Here is a 17,889-nt window from a genome sequence, read left to right as displayed (position 1 = left end):
GATTGAAGTTCAATTTTGTGGTGCTCCTATACTTGGCATTGAATCATGATCACTAGCAAAATGGTGTTGGCAGAGCGATTGCGATTTGGCCAAACCGTAATCACACCAGTGGGTTCTTCTCCATTCACTTTCATTGGCATAGAGATTTCTGGAATCGGCGGTGATCGTTGGCGATCCCAAAGCACTGCTGAAAGCGCTCAAGTGGGTCCTAGGCCTTATGTGCAAACCCCCTTGTTTTGTGTATGCGTCATGCTGCGTAGCAGCATGGTCTGTGTGTTTAAGTACCTCCACTTTGAGGCGGTTGAGTGAGGTGGAGGATAGGGGATTGCTTTCTTGGGAGGGACGGATGCATGTGTGTAATTGGGAAGGGGAGAGTGGCATGGGATCTTCAGGTATTGATGGGATCTTAACAAAGATGGGGCTGCGATCCGGCGGCTCGATTAGCCGCCGGATCGCCTCTTCCGCGTACCCGCCGTGTACCTGCTCGCCGCGCGTGCGCCGCATTCGATTCCCCGCTCGTCCCCACGGGCGCCACTTATCTTCCGCTCGATTCCCTGCCATTGTCCCCTCGCGGGGAGTGAGCAGGGAATCAGCGGAAGCAAGATTAGTCCTGTCGGATCTTATCAATCGAGCCGCATCAGCGGCTCGATTGATGAGGAGCATCTACTCGTGTAGATGCGGCTTTAAAGAAAAATAACTGTATAGACAAGCAGGAGCTGGGAGACAAGTTTTTATTGTATGTTATGCTAGATAGTAATTCGCTTTAGTTCTCGATTTCCTACCCAGCATGCATATGAGTTGGCAGCTTCCCCTTAGGCCAGTGGTGTCAAAGGCAATCATGTAAGGTGCCAGGGGTGTCAAACTCAGTCATATAAGGGACCAAAAGTTGCATGCCATATTGTCTCAAATAAAGTGGCTGACCTATGGTGACCGGAGGGAGGAGAGGAGGGGTCCCCGCTCATCCCCCTTCTGTAGTGGATTCGTTTAATATTCACCTTCTCCAGTGCAGTTTCAGATCTCCCCAGATCTTCCATGTTCTATGCTGCCTACCTTTGGCTCCGAGTACATGTCACGTGATCTGAAGCTGGAGGTCTGGAAGTATAGTGCGTGCAGCTGCTTGGAAGAACAGAAGTGACAAGACACAAAAATTAATGTAATATTGCTCTGCTACTCTGCTATGTGTTAGAGAAGATAGCAGGGGAGAGGCGTGTGTTTGTTTTTACCAGCAGGGGGTTGGATCCAAGGAGGGGTCCTATGCTACTTTTGCAGAGTGTCCCATGGGTTGTTGCTGCACCTAGGCTCAAACTAACAATGTTTTCACCAGAAACTCTGGCATCCTCTGGATGGGACAGCAGTGTATTGTTATTCTTTACTGCCTACAAATATGCACATTTGAAGCTCTGGAGGGTCACATAAAATGGCAAGGATGGCAGCATTGTGGCCGCGGGCCTTGTGTTGGACACCTGTGCCTTAGGCATAATCATGTGACAGCAGCCCAGAGAAATTAAAAGTAAGGGGTTTTAGCTTCAAAACAAAAATTACTTTGGAGATACTGTATGTTATCTGTACAGGGAGTGCAGGGCATTCATTAAAAAAGTACATGTGCTGACTGTAGTTATCCTTTATTAACATTGACTTGAGAATTGGTTGAAATGATGTCACGACTTCTAATTGCATCATCTCTGTATTATGTTTCCAAAGCTGTATTACTTGGACCTGCAGTCAGCGAGTGTACTGTGCACCTGGAAACACATAAAGAATGTTAAGGGCCAGCTGCCGACTCCAAGAGACAAACTTTCCTGCTGGCCTTACAAGAATCGGTGAGTAAAAAGGACAGCAAGATCAAATTATTTCCATAGTATCCAGATGACTGTAGTCTCCACATTTGAACAATGTAATGCTTATCGATTACCTCTGTGTGTATCTGTGGGTGTTTTTCAACAGATTTGTCCAAGAAGGTCACTATGAATTACGTGCAATAAAACTAACCACGTAGCGCTGTGGCAATTCAATGTCAGAAAACAGATTATTTTGTGGAAAATCACTTAGACGAGGTTCACATAAGCATTGACAAAAATTCCTGGAAAAGCTAAACTGCCTTTAGCATTGTTCTCCCCGCTTACCCCTCCCACGCTGCTCGGCTGACCATCTGCCCCAGCCACAAAGGAACAGAACGCATCACTAGCCTGTAGGCTAGAAATGTAAGGGTTCTATTGATCTTGTCACTGGTGATAAATACAGGCAATCCCAGGGTGTGGAGTAGTGATGGGTCATTCACGAACGAGCCGGCTCTTTGCTGCGAATGACAAGAGCCGGATCTCGGTTTTCAAAGAGCCGATGCCTCAGCCGCCCCACACAGCTCTGATTTGCTGTGTAATAAAGGGCGCTGAGGCATGCTGGGAGATGTAGTCCTCCTCTTGCAGCTTGTACGAGTGTATGGGGCGGAGCAGAGCAGTAGCAGGAGGGATTGCCCAGTCAGAGAAGCAGTCTGGAGTTGTCATGGAGACGGGGGCGGGGCTTTTACTCCGATTCTGAGTGGTGTCTAGTGATATTTAATGAAGAGCCGATTCAGAGCCGTAAGAGCCGGCTCTTTAACCCTCTGGGCGATACAATTATATCGCCCAGGAGGGGGCGCAGCACTTTTTAAAAAATGTTTCCATTTTTAAATCATGTAGCGAGCCCTGGGCTCGCTACATGATAGCCGCTGCGCAGCGGCATCCCCCCACCCACTCCGATCGCCTTTGGCGATCAGAGTAAGCAGGAAATCCCGTTCAGAACGGGATTTCCTGCTGCGCTTCCCCGGTCGCCATGGCGACGGGGCGGGATGACGTCACCAACGTCATGGACGTCGTGACGTCAGAGGGAGTCACGATCCACCCCTCAGCGCTGCCTGGCACTGATTGGCCAGGCTGCGCAAGGGGTCTGGGGGGGGGGCTGCGCGGCACGGCAGCGAGCGGCGGATCGGCGACAATAGGAAGTTACACGCAGCTAGCAAAGTGCTAGCTGCGTGTAACAAAAAAAAAATTATGCAAATCGGCCCACTAGGGCCTGAGAAATCCTCCTGCACGATATACCCCGAGCTCAGCTCGGGATTATCGCCCAGGAGGTTAATGGGAGCCGATTCAGAAGAGCCGATTCTCCGAGAAGAGCCGGAATTCCCATCACTAGTGTGGAGTCTAAGCAAGCACGGGGACGCTGGATAAGTACTGAAGTACTGGAAAGGTCAACCTGGAAGGAACAGCCTGGAAGGGACTGACAGGGCTGTAGTAACAGTGCTGTCTGAGGAGCCAAATACCGGGAGCAGACAGACAGACATGACAGGTGCAGGGTAGACTGTAAAGTAACAGGACAGACTGGCAAGGCTCAGGGCAGACTGACAGTTGTCAGACAAGAACGCAGGCTGGCCATAGGCAGACGTGACAGGACAGTTGGGATTTTTTTTTAATAAATCCAGATTTTACCGCATTCATTAAAGCAAACCTGTAACTTTTAACCTCAGTAGAGTGAAGCCTCTGCATGCTCCTGAAGCTTCTCCAATCCTTATTGAGCCAACCACTGGTCACCAAGACTCTTTTCCTATTTGCAGCGGCGTTTCTGTCTGTGTACGAGTGTGGCTGCACTGTGTAGGTGCACCGATGGCCCACACCAGCACAGTACACGTAGCCTTACATTGCAGACGCAATGACGGCCTTCAGAGGGTCCCAGCTCTGGAATGGCTAACTTGAGGGGCATGGGGAAGCTTCTAGATTATCCAAAGGCTTTCCTGTTACAGAGGTAAGTATCTTAAAGAGACTCCGTAACAAAAATTGCATCCTGTTTTTTATCATCCTACATGTTCCAAAAGCTATTCTAATGTGTTCTGGGTAACTGCAGCACTTTCTACTATGACAGTCTCTGTAATAAATCAATGTATCTTTCCCCTGTCAGACTTGTCGGCCTGTGTCTGGAAGGCTGCCAAGTTCTTCAGTGTTGTGGTTCTGCTATGAACTCCCCCATCCAGGCCCCTCTCTGCACACTGCATGTGTGTTATTTAGATAAGAGAGAAGAGAGAAGCTGCTCTAATCAGCTGGATAAATCGTCCTCTGAGCTGGCTGGGCTTTCACATACTGAGGAATTACAAACAAGGGCAAAACTGTTTGCAAGAAGAAAAGAGCAGCCTGAAACTTCAGTGCATGAGAACTGCAGGGGGAAAGAAACACACAAATGATCTCTTGAGATTCAAAAGGAATGCTGTATACAGCCTGCTTATGTATGGATGTATTTTCTATGTGTGGACATACTGTACATCAACCTACTTCCTGTTTTGGTGGCCATTTTGTTTGTTTACAAACAAACTTTTTAAAACTGTTTTTAACCACTTTTAATGCGACGAGGAGCGGCGAAATTGTGACAGAGGGTAATAGGAGATGTCCCCTAACGCACTGGTATGTTTACTTTTGAGCGATTTTAACAATACAGATTCTCTTTAACTTTTTCCCATCAGGGATAGATAAAATTGGTACTTCAGTATAAGAAAGCCTCTGGATGGTCCAGAGGTGTCCAAGATCCTCCTGCAGCCCACAGCTCCATCTTTGGGTCCCTCTAAACATATTCTTCAAGAGCTTGTTAAATATGCTTCTCGTGGCCATTCTCCTGTCTGTGTACAAATGCATCCTGACTGGGCATTCGCAAATACGGTCCAAGCATGCCCAGGATAGTGCCTAGAGTCTTACTCTGTGCACGAGTGGCTTCTGGGCATGTGCGGGCTCTACTTACACATGCTGAGTACCGATGCGCTCATACATGGTCAGGAGCAGGGCCACGGTCAGGAGCATGGTCCTGGGCAGCAGCGGTGGGCCTGAGGAGGATCTGGGAAGCCTCTGAACCATCCACAGGCATCGCCATCCCACTACTTATGTATGGGTAATCTTTTGTGCATATACAGCTGATTATCCTTTTACTATGTCCTGGGATTAATAGGATTGACAGCTCCTTGACCAAATCTTTTTATTCACCCTTCTTTCCCCAGTATTGTGTAATCAGCCCTCTGTTTTGTTTTAGGTTAATTTATTTTGGAGGATATGGATGCAGAAGACACAATGAGCTTAGCGACTGCTTTGATGTTCACGATGCATCATGGGTAACTGCATTCTTTATTGGACTTTAGTTTGGTTTACTGTATTAATATACAGTATTTTTTAATGTTCAAACATGTTCTGTTTGCCGTATTATCTTTACATATATGTGCTGCTTAGCTTAAAGTGAATGGGAACCGCATTTAAAAAAATGAGACAGATACTTACCCAAGGAGAGGGAAGGCTCTGGGTCCTATAGAGCCTTCCCGCTCCTCTCCTGGTCCCCTCGTTCCACTGCTGGCTCCTCTCCTGGTCCCCTCGTTCCACTGCTGGCTCGCCCGGTAGCAGTATTTGACTAAACTAGTCAAATACTACTTTACCAGCCGAAAGAGGCTTCAGAAGTCTTCAGGGAGCCCGAGTGCTCCTGAAGTAGGGCGGCCCTGTACTGCGCCTGCACAAGCACGCTCTCTTGCACGCTCACGCCTGTGCAGTATGGAGCCGCACGTCTTCAGGAGGACACGGCTCCCGAAGACTTCCAAATACCCTTTCGGTGGGGGATTGAAACGGGGGGGGGGGGGGGCAGCACAGGATAGAGAGCACCGAGAGAGGAGACGGAAGGCTCTATACAACCCGGAGCCTTCCCTCTCCTTAGGTAAGTATTTGCTTCATTTTTTTAAAAATGCAGTTCCCATTCACTCTAAAGCAAGCCTGAAGCGAAAATAAACATTATGAATAAACGAATATGTAAACTAATGAATTGTATGTGTAGTAAAGCTAAGAAATAGAACATTAGTAGCAAAGAAAAAGATCGTATTGTAAGAAATAGATCGATGTGGCACTCCCTTAATGTGTGGAAGATCTGTGGGTATATGCTTGAATGGGCGAGTGCAATCTCACTGCTTCCGCGAATCCCCTTTTAGTGAACGCAGCGTGACCAAGCGTCCTGTGTGACTCGAAACGGTCGTCGCCGATCCCACCTGAGCCTCAGCACTCGCTTCCACTCATGCCGCCGCCGCACAGCACGTTAAAGGTCCATGTGTTTTCATGCATAATACCCCTGTATGGACACAAGCTTTTCACCAGGAGCAATAAATCACGCTGAATTATGACGGATGGTGCACGTTGCTGCTTCTTTGTTTAAAGAGGAACTCCAGCCTAAACAAACATACTGTCATTAAGTTACATTAGTTATGTTAATTAAAATAGATAATATAATCTCTTACCCACACTGTTTTAAAAGAACAGGCAAATGTTTGATTTCATGAGGGCAGCCATCTTTTTGGTTGAAAGGAGGTGACAGGGAGCATGAGACACGTTCCAACTGTCCTGTGTCCTGAGCACCCCTCTCAGTTGCTAGGCAACGTGAATAACAACATAGGAAATCCCATCATGCTCTGCACAGCATCAGAGAGAAAAAGCCTGGGCTGTTTTTCTTTGATGGGTGGAGCTTAGCCAAAAAATGCAGCGAAAATGAATCTTTGGTACGAAAAACAAAGTTCTGATGCTGTGAAACTGTTAAAGAAACACCAAGCCTTTTCAGTGCTGCTGAGTAGATTTTTAGTCCGGAGGTTCACTTTAAAGAGACTCTGAAGCGAGAATAAATCTCGCTTCAGAGCTCATAAATAGCAGGGGCACGTGTGCCCCTGCTAAAACGCCGCTATCCCGCGGCTAAACGGGGGTCCCTTCACCCCCAACCCACTCCCCGCAAAAGAGTGTCGTAGAAAGGTCGCAGATTTATTGCTTCCTGGAGGCAGGGCTAACGGCTGCAGCCCTGCCTCCAGTCGCGTCTGTCAGCGGCGCATCGCCGCCTCTCCCCCGCCCCTCTCAGTGAAGGAAGACTGAGAGGGGCGGGGGAGAGGCGGAGATACGCGCTGACAGACGCGCGTGGGGCAGGGCTGCGGCGGTTAGCCCTGCCCCAACCAGGAAGCGCTCCCCCGCTGCACCGAGGGGGATTTAGGGGTGAAGGGACCCCCGTTAAGCCGCGCTATAGCGGCGTTTTAGCAGGGGCACACGTGCCCCTGCTATTTATGAGGTCTGAAGCGAGATTTATTCTCGCTTCAGACTCTCTTTAAGGCAAAGAAAAAGATATCCTGTTTTCCAGTACAAGAAGAGTTAAAAAAAAAAAAAAAAACTTTTAGTTATTATCTATGCAAAAGAGCTTCTCTTAGCTATTCGACCAAAAATATGAGACTCTTTTCTTTGCTACTAATGTTCTATTATCCGCACTACACATACAATTCATTATATCGTACTTTTTTTTGTTTTGTTTGTTTTTCACTTCGGGTCTGCTTCATTAACAAATGATACTGGACAGAAGTTTGCCTTGCAGCTCTGGGTTCTCAGTTTAAATCCCAGCCAGGGCACTATCTGAGTTTATATGTTTTCCACATATCTGCGTGGGTTTCCTCAGGGCACTTCGGTTTCCTTCCACATCCCAAAAACCTGCAGATGCCAGGTACACACCATGCAATTTTTGTCAGATAGACGGATTTAACCGATTATTTTCGACAGGTCCGATCTGATTTCCGATTATTTTTCTGATCGATTTTGTAAAGAAGTGATCTTAAAAACAATTGAAATTAGATTGAACCTGTCGGAAATAATCGGTTCAACCCGTCTATCTGAAGGGAAATTGCATGGTGTGTACCAGGCATTAGGGCTCTTTCACACCAGGGCCCTTTTTCGGCGTTTATAAGTATAGACTTTGCATTAACCAAGGTAGAAGGTAAGTCCATAGACTTTCATTTTACCTTTCACACCCGATGCTGCGTTTCGATGCGTTGCGGTACAACGCACCCAGGAGCTGTTTCTTGTCGGGAATCAGCGTTTCCCCTTCAGGTTAACTACTACCGCCGCTACTCAGCGTCGCACCGCAGATTCCCGACGACACGCTGCAACGCGTGCAGGAGACGTTCTCCTGCACGCTTTTAATGTGTAACCGGCCTTAGCGTTTCATTCATATGGGTAGCACTGCTTAAAGCTTGAGATGTTCTGGGCAGCAGACCAGCGAGCTGCTTAGAGTGTTTTAGAGATCTAGTGTGCCAGATATCACTAAACCAGATCATGAGACACTGGTACACAAGCTAGATTGTTGGCTTGGCTGAGACCTCACATAACGAGCCTCTCAGCCAAGTTTTTTCTATCATGTGTACAAGCCTTTAGTTGACATGGAAATATAAAGTGCTGGGAAATGCCAGTTTTCAGTTCATTAAAGCCAGGGCATTTTGCCATGCTGGTCATGACTGGGTGTTGATATGGGCCATGAGACTGCAAACTCTTTCAGTAAATACAGGGAAAAGTTTGGTATGTTTAACTGCTTCATGCTTACAGATCTTTTTACTTATGGAGCTTTTGGCTGTGTGGTTTGCAGGAGGAACAGATGTTCTGGGGATGGCACAATGATATCCATGTTTTTGACATAGACACACAAACTTGGACACAACCGGAAGTAAAGGTAAACTATTGACTTGTGTTTTTTTTTTCTTGCTCAGTAGGGTGCGCGGCGGTATCAGCGAGCATTATCGGGGCGAGCGACAAACATGACGAAACACAACGCTGTTTTCGCAATGTAAATGTGCTGTAATCAGGGCCGGCTGGCCCATGACGCCAGGTGAAGAAGCTTCATCAGGCGGCGTGAGCCTTGCAGCGGCTTCCCGCCCACCTCAGCCCCCCTTCCCTGCCCTCCCTCCCCACAGCCGCCACTCATACTACCTTCTGAGCCAGCGGCCGCTCCCTATGATAGTCCCCAGACGGCCCCCTCGTATCCGTCACAGGAGTTAGAGCAGCGCGACCCGACTGCTGTGTGCAGAGGAAGGAGGACAGCGGTTCCCCTGGTGATGGCGATATACCTGGCTACCTACCTACAAGTATACTGAGGGTGAAAAATGTTAAGTGCTGTGCAACCATTCCAAATCGGGAGGGGGGGGGAGGAGTGCATCCTCACACGTTTGCCTCAAGCAGCAAAAAGTCTACAACCGGCCCTGGCTGTAATGTGTGCTGCTCTTCTATTAGCCACATACACTCAGCTGGCACATAGCACGCTGCTGTGTGACATCACACACGTGTCACGCCGGCAGTGTGTACGCGGCTTATTGAATAGATGCCACATAGGGAATATCGCGTTACTATGCGGTATTCCCTGTGTGGCATCCGGCCAAATACTACAAAGTGACACTCACTTCCTGCCGGCCATGTGATGACGTGCAGGGAAGCGTATTGCAAAAAAATACGCTTCCAAACATGCGTGATGTGAAAAACCTGCGGCGGGTATTCATACAGACAGATCGCCCAAGACATGCGCGGTAATGTAGCTTTGGAAGCGCGTCAGATTGAGGACTTCCGGCGCACTGCCCCACAGGTACTGTGATTTTCCCTATAGGTTTTCATTGCTCTGCGGTAGCAGAAACGCACCGCTACAGTGTGAAAGGGCCCCGAAAGAGTTAATTTTCAGGCATGGAAGTGACTGCTTCTGTCTTGGCTCCTTGGGGGAATATAGTAATCATCACTGATAAGCAAAGTACAGCCATAAAAGTTTTCTGGGCAGAATAACTTTTGAGAGCAGAGGGAGATAGGAAAAGGTTAATAGTTCGTGTATTTTTACTCAGGGAAACTTAATAAGCTGCCACTGAGCAGAGACAACAAAATATTCAATCTACTTTGTAAATGTTTAAATCTCGTTAATATTATGAATACAAAAGTGTAGATGTTTGTTACTCATGCAACAGTGGCTGAACGGATTTGAATGAAATTTGACCCACACATAGTACATTACGTGAAATAACCTATAGGATACATTTTATCCCCATAACCAAAAAGTGGGCAGAGACAAATACAAATTTCACTGGGAAAATGTAAACTGCAGCCATTCTTACACTGTTAATGGCAGGGTTCTCAAACTTTGCACAGCTGGTCACTGGGTGACTGGGATTAATATTCAGAAAAGTGGGTGGAGCCTACAATAGCCAATCAAAATTCACCTATTTATTTTCAAGGGGAATATTTAATTGCTGCCATTCTGGCGCTGTTAACGGCACAAGCCTCAAACCTGGTACAGTTGGTCATTGGGTGACTGGGTTTCAAATTCAGAAAAGGGAGTGGAGCCACAAACAGACAATCAGAATTGTTTCATTGCAATGCAAATTATTGATGCCAAAGACTGCAAAGCTCACAAACTTGGTCATTGTGTAAGTATGTTAGGGTTAGAAAAAGTGGACTCAGCCAACACCAGCCAAATACACACCAGGGCAACGCCGGGCCATCAATGGGAGGAGACAAATACAAATTTCACTGGGAAAATGTGAACTGCAGCCATTCTTACACTATTTATGGTAGGGTTCTAAAACTTTGCACAGACGGTCACTGGGTGACTGGGATTAATATTCAGAAAAGTGAGTGGAGCCTACAAAAGCCAATCAAAATTCACCTATTGATTTTCAAGGGGAATATTTAATTGCTGCCATTCTTGCGCTGTTAATGGCACAAGCCTTAACCCTGGTACAGTTGATCATTGGGTGTCTGGAGTTCAAATTCAGAGAAGGGGGTTGAGCCACAGCCAATCAGATTTATTTCATTTCAGTGCAAATTATTGATGCCAAAGACTGCAAAGCTCACAAACTAGGTCATTGAGTAATTGAGTTTTAGGGTTAGAAAAAGTGGGCGGAGCTAACACCAGCCAAATACATACCCGGGCAACGCCGGGGCCATCAGCTAGTATAAAATAAAACCATTAAATATTTATAAAAGTAATTTTTAGGAGTAAGAGGATTATTGCGATTGTTTATCTCATCAGTTTATTTTCACCTCGGGTTCACATTAAGGCTTTGTTTCCTGACCAATGGCAACACATGAACATGCATAGCAAGTAAAAGAGAAGCACAGAACAATCCATCAGTTAAAATGTATTTTCATGGTTTTGAGTGTGAACCAGCCCCTAACCTGGTCGTGTGTGTTTTGGCCAAGTATTATTTCTTTATGTTAAGCTTGAGATAGCAGAAAGGACCTGATGACCCAGTCTCAGGTAGTTGGCGTAGAGTCTAAGTGGCCATAGGTCTTCACCAGAGTACCCGGCGAGGGTCGCCACAGCTAGTGGGCTACGGACTACTTTGCTGCCTGGTGGCCACTAGGTCACGGCACCTGGGATTGTTCCACCGGTGACTGAGGAGAACAGGAGAAGCTGCAATGCAGAGTCGGTTAGGTTTCAAAGTGTTCAGGCTGCAAACAAACATAGCTGAGGTAACAAGCAAAAGGTCGAGGCCGGCGGCAGACATATGAGATCGAGGTCACAAGCTGAAGGTCAAGGCGGGTGGATAACGGGCAAGGTCGGGGTCACAACGTAGAGACAATCAGGATAAATAGCAAGGGTGCACCAAGGTTGCGGTTAACCTGAGCTGTTAGAACAGGACTGTCCAACTGATACATCCTCCTTTTATTGGCAGATACTGACGAACTGGGGCCAAAATGCAGATTATGCATATTCACGCATTTTCTGGCAGTTGCAAATTTACATAAACTTGTGGATTACAGCGCATGCATGCATAATGCCATTACGCTTAAAGCTCTTAGCCAAAAACAAAGTTTTGTTTAGTTTTACGCGCAAGAGCAGAGCGCTGGACGCCAAAAGGGTGAGCCTGACACCTTTTGTAGGTATGTCTGATTCTCATCAACACAATATTGTTGAGGCATTATAAATCCGTTAATCTATGAATATTTTGATTTGGAGAGAATGGGAAGAAGAAAAAGAGGGGGGCAAAGCAGACCTTTTCAGCACTCGCTAGCTGCTGCACAGCGCCAGATATGGGCACCCTGTAGCAATAATGCGACAGATAAGCAGCCTGTGTACATGTAATTTGGGTGCCAGCAATAGCCGGACCCTGAATTACGCCACCAGGGGGAGGCTTGGTAGTCAGTAGGGAAATAAATTTGTTATATTCCTCTACTTTGCCTCACGCAGGGAAAGCCATCTCTTGTCTTTTCCCCACGCCTAGCTGACCAACTCCAGCACCATATGTACGCAGAAAGGGGTGATGTCACTGTCTGCCTTTGCCCAACTATTACCTTGATCTGTATAAGAAGCAAAGGTAGCCTTGCTCATCCTGCTGGTACTTGGATTGCAAAGTAAGACCACTTGCAGAAAGGAGTGGTCAGTTTACATACAAACATTAACCCTCTGCACTCTAAAATCACTTACAGCACGCTAGAAACCTAGTAGCAATAAAAACAAAACGATCTGCAGCAGCATTTTGTAGTAGACCAATTCACTAGCATTGAGGTTCCCTCAATCTTGGTGAAAGGGTCTAGTACAAAATCCTGCTTGCCTGCTGCTGCCTATTTTGGAAGCTAATATCCTCCAATTCTGCGAATTAGTTGTTTTTATTGCTACTAGAGTTCTAGCTCGTTCTTAGTGTGTTTTGATTACAGAGGGTTAATGATTGAACTGTTTAAAGTTTTTATTTTATGCAAGTGAAATAAAACCGTTTTCTAACATGTATTATTTTATTCTTCCAGGGCTCACCTCCCCATCCCCGAGCAGCTCATTCCTGCGCTCTTCTGGGAAATAAAGGATATGTTTTCGGTGGTCGCGTGCTCGTCAGTTCTGAGCTTAGTACAAAAGTCTAGCTTGAAATTAAAGGGATACTGTAGGGGGGTCGGGGGAAAATGAGCTGAACTTACCCGGGGCTTCTAATGGTCCCCCGCAGACATCCTGTGCCCGCGCAGCCACTCACCGATGCTCCGGCCCCGCCTCCGGTTCACTTCTGGAATTTCTGACTTTAAAGTCAGAAAACCACTGCACCTGCGTTGCCGTGTCCTCGCTCCCGCTGATGTCTGTGTCTGCGCAATACACTCCTGGTGACATCAGGGGAAGCGAGGACACGACAACGCAGGCGCAGTGGTTTTCTGACTTTAAAGTCAGAAATTCCAGAAGTGAACTGGAGGTGGGGCCGGAGCATCGGTGAGTGGCTGCGCCAACACAGGATGTCTGCGGGGGACCATTAGAAGCCCCGGGTAAGTTCAGCTCATTTTCCCCGACCCCCCTACAGTATCCCTTTAAGGCTATATTTTTGTACATTGTTGTATTTTCATGGGGCTCTTCTCTTTATTTCCAGCACACACGGATGAATGATTTGCACTGTTTAGACCTGGACACTTGGGCATGGTCTGAAGGGTAAGATAAACAAACTGATGAAGAATTCAAGACTGATGTTTCTATTGATTTTACAAACAACCGGAAAGAGTAACGCCTCTTTCACACTTCGTGTGCTTCTGTCAGCTTTTTTTCAGCACATCAATGTTACAGATTGATATGAGTTGCTGATAAGCACATAGAAGCGCACTAGTGTGAATGACGCCTTAAAGGAGAACTCTGTGACGCTGAATTGTGCTAGCCACTGCATAAGAGAAGAGCTGGTCAGCGATATGCAAACCATTCCAGCTTGTGTGCAAATTTAATGTTAATTGTATGCCGCTTTGAATCTACAGCTACAAATTATTAATATTTTTGTTTCTTTAATTTGACTAATTTACTAATTAGCCACACCCATAGAGCAGAATTTGAGATGAGCAAATCGCAGATGCTAGCAGCAGATCCAGATAATCAGCAGTTATAATAACTGTATTTTTTTCCCTGTTGCTAATGAAAAGTGACCCACTGGTGACACTTATGGCCTAAAGTTTTGGGAATGGCACAAATACTAGTTTTCACACAGTCTGCTGCTGTTTTTATGATGGCAGTATGCATATTTGTAGGGATTGGGACTCAATCCCTGGGGCGACATTGCAGGACTGATGGGGGGAGATGAGCTGACGGAGGAATGACTTCATGTGATGGGCGGGGCAAGTGGGGAAAATAATGCTCTCAGTCGGCGCTCAACCTAATTGATCCATCAGGCTTATTGCTTGCAGTGGCGTCGGGCGCCGTTGTACACACACGCTAGATCAGGGGTGTCCACACTTTTTGTGCTTGCAAACTACATCTACAATTATGTCTTGAAAATAATCTACCAGGTAAAATCTATTTACAGATGCAAGCCCCAGCTGCAGCACATACACAACGGCAGTCCATCAGTGATTCCCACAAGCCACACCTGCAGCACATGCACAGCGGCAGTCCATCAGTGATTACCACAAGCCCCAACTGCAGCACATGCACCATGGCAGTCCATTAGTGATTACCACAAGCCACAACTGCAGCACATGCACAGCAGCAGTCCATCAGTGATTACCACAAGCCATACCTGCAGCACATGCACAGCAGAAGTCCATCAGTGATTACCACAAGCCACACCTGCAGCACATGCACCATGGCAGTCCATCGGTGATTACCACAAGCCACAACTGCAGCACGTGCACAGCAGCACTCCATCAGTGATTACCACAAGCCACACCTGCATCACATGCACAGCAGCAGTCCATCAGTGATTACCACAAGCCACAGCTGCAGTACATGCACCACAGCAGGCCATCAGTGATTACCACAAGCCACACCTGCAGCACATGCACAGCAGCAGTCCATCAGTGATTACCACAAGCCACAGCTGCAGTACATGCACCACAGCAGGCCATCAGTGATTACCACAAGCCACAACTGCAGCACATGCACAGCAGCAGTCCATCAGTGATTACCACAAGCCACACCTGCAGCACATGCACAGCAGCAGTCCATCAGTGATTACCACAAGCCACCACTGCAGTACATGCACCACAGCAGGCCATCAGTGATTACCACAAGCCACAGCTGCAGTACATGCACCACAGCAGTCCATCAGTGATTACCACAAGCCACAGCTGCAGTACATGCACCACAGCAGTCCATCAGTGATTACCGCAAGCCACCACTGCAGCACATGCACCGCAGCAGTCCATCAGTGATTACCATAAGCCACACCTGTAGCACATGCACCATGGCAGTCCATCAGTGATTACCACAAGCCACAACTGCAGCACATGCACAGCAGCAGTCCATCAGTGATTACCACAAGCCACACCTGCAGCACATGCACAGCAGCAGTCCATCAGTGATTACCACAAGCCACACCTGCAGCACATGCACAGCAGCAGTCCATCAGTGATTACCACAAGCCACACCTGCAGCACATGCACAGCAGCAGTCCATCAGTGATTACCACAAGCCACACCTGCAGCACATGCACCATGGCAGTCCATCGGTGATTACCACAAGCCACAACTGCAGCACATCTGCAGCACATGCACAGGGGCAGTCCATCAGTGATTACCACAAGACACAACTGCAGCACATGCACCACAGCAGTCCATCAGTGATTACCACAAGCCACCACTCGGTTAGATGCATAGTCCTCCTCAGTAAGCCAAATAGAACAGTGCTCGACCAAATAGTCACAGCTTCATGCTCAGTATCCTGCAAAATGTAATCAGTAATCAGGGCTGTGGAGTCGGTCCAAAAATCCACCGACTCCGACTCCTCAGTTTAGGATTCCACCGACTCCGACTCCTTGACTCCGACTCCTCTAATTTGCATATTACAATTTTGTTGATTAAAAGTATGTAACATGAAATTCGTCTCTTAACTGCCAACGCTTAGGAATTTTACAAGACAACTGAAGTGAGAAGGATATGTAGACTACTATATTTATTCCCTTTAGACTAAAACTAGTCCTTGGTAAGAGTACTTGTAAAAGGTACAAACCGGAACAAAGAACATCTATCAGGCCCTAGGCAATGTAAGTGTGGGTACATGTAAGAATGATGTGCAGGTACTCTGCAGGGGAATGAGGAGATTGTAAACAGACAACACCTCTGTGTTCAATGTGCACAGCATTCTCAGTGCATTCCCTGCAGCTCTGTGGGGAGTGCATATGTAGTGTATAGTACTACTGTGTAACAAAGTAAACCTGAGACAGATGAAATTAAAGTTTTATACATACCTGGGGCTTCCTCCAGCCGCCTTCAGGATAATCAGTCCCTCGTTGTCCTCCTCCACCACCTGGATCTTCTGCTATGAGTCCAGGTACTTGAGCCAGTCGGGCGTAGTGCGCATGCACACACTCCGCCGCCAGGAGCATACTACACCTGTGCAGCACTATTGCGCAGGTGCAGAATGTTCCTGGCTGTGGGAGCGGCATGCGGCCGGACAGCGCTGACTGGCTGAATTACCAGGACTCATAGCAGAAGATCCGGGTGGTGGAGGACAGCAAGGGACTGATTAGCCTGAAGGGGGCTAGAGGAAGCCCCAGGTATGTATAAAACTTTACTTTTCATCCGTCTCCGTTACCCTTTAATTTGTAGTCACCAAACCAAACTTTAACAACATATCAAATTATTTGATTTCATCAGCAAAGGGAGTGCATATATTTGCATAAATCAGCATCAATGCAGAATTATTTCCATCTCGTTGACCATCTATTAGTGACACAGCTACACATCAGCCTTTATTCTTACAGCATATATGTTATTTAGTATATATAAGAGATTCCTGTGTACACATCATATATACAGTCACAATCAGATATGTATATCTGACCTTAAAAATACGGGGACTGCTTTATTAAAGCAGCACAAGTAACTAATTTTGATTGGTTTATTTCATTTTTGTGGACTAAGCACAGCTATTACTGTATATATACATTATTTTTAATGACTATTATCTGAGAAATAGAACATTTTATCATATTTTCTATTTTAATTACAGTTACAAATTCATTAGGAGTCGGAGTTGGTGCATTTTTTCCTGACTCCGACTCTAGGCACCCAAAATTGCCCGACTCCACGACTCCGACTCCACAGCCCTGTCAGTAATAGCACATAATACTTCTAAGGACACTTTTCCACTAGCTGTGGATCCGCAGCATTTCCATTGCGCTTCCATTAGGTTTGCACTCCAAACTTCCTCAGTTGCTTCAGGAAGTCAAAGAAACATAGTGCAACACATACGCCACTCAGGCGGGATCCCTCTTATGTGGGATCTATCCAGAAGTGATCCACCAGTAGATCAGAATCTACCTAATGGATAGCCTGCGCAAGATTCTCGACATAGGCAGTTGATATTGGCCACCTCAGCTGAGTTTCATCTAACCTGTGCATGAGGCTTACGGTAATTTCTAAATCTCATTGCTTCTTTATATAAATAAGGTTTCCATTTTAACTTTACAAGTGTTTTATGTGTTTAAAATCTTGTCTGTTTTAGGAACCAGATTAAGGGAGAAAAGCCAAAAGGCAGATCTTGGCACACATTAACTCCTGTCGGCGGTGACCATTTATTTCTCTATGGAGGCCTCGGTGCTGAAGGCGTACCACTGAGTGAGTAATACTAAACTAATCTGTGATAATACAATATTTCCTAACCGTAGCTATAACATAGAAAACATGTTCCTATGAGGGATACCGCACATGTCAGTCTATATCTGATGATTCTTAAAGAACCACTATCGCAAAAAAAATAAAATTAAAATGTATACATATAACTTGTACACATTTGATCCAGAAAAAAATGCACTATAAAAGTATTTTTTCCTGTGTCGCTGTCCCTTTTAGTAGGTACCATATATACTCGTGTGTAAGCTGACCCGAGTATAAGCCGACCCCCCCCAACACTCACCTATAAAACCTGGAAAAATGATTGATCCGAGTATAAGCCGAGTAGGATAGTAATGCAGGCAGTACATTAAAATGCTGCACGCCATTATACTGCAACAAACCTGTGGTGGTGAATTGCAGTGCAACGAAGCAGCTGTTATGCTACAAAGTCTCAATGTGAACACAGTCTTACTATATAATGTGAACTTAAATTCAAATGGACTTTAATACAGTTGACAATGCACAAAAGTGCATGTGTGCTTGTGGCACTATGAGGAAAGATCACCCC

At 46.4% G+C, this 17,889-nt stretch overlaps 1 protein-coding gene across 1 annotated transcript in view; it reads left to right on the top strand.

Moving 5' to 3' along the window:
• Window positions 1–17,889, top strand: part of KLHDC1 (kelch domain containing 1) — a 42,242-nt gene that overhangs the window by 10,013 nt on the left and 14,340 nt on the right. The window contains exons 4-9 of the mRNA XM_068254200.1: window positions 1,702–1,820; window positions 5,041–5,119; window positions 8,425–8,508; window positions 12,558–12,638; window positions 13,157–13,215; window positions 17,212–17,324. Coding sequence (XP_068110301.1) covers window positions 1,702–1,820; window positions 5,041–5,119; window positions 8,425–8,508; window positions 12,558–12,638; window positions 13,157–13,215; window positions 17,212–17,324 — 535 coding nt within the window. The remainder of the gene's footprint in view (window positions 1–1,701; window positions 1,821–5,040; window positions 5,120–8,424; window positions 8,509–12,557; window positions 12,639–13,156; window positions 13,216–17,211; window positions 17,325–17,889) is intronic.

This window comes from Hyperolius riggenbachi, chromosome 9, assembly GCF_040937935.1.
Source record: "Hyperolius riggenbachi isolate aHypRig1 chromosome 9, aHypRig1.pri, whole genome shotgun sequence".
Lineage (NCBI taxonomy): Eukaryota > Metazoa > Chordata > Amphibia > Anura > Hyperoliidae > Hyperolius > Hyperolius riggenbachi.
The sequence above is the reverse complement of the archived record's forward strand: the minus strand, read 5'-3'. Positions and strand labels throughout refer to the sequence as shown.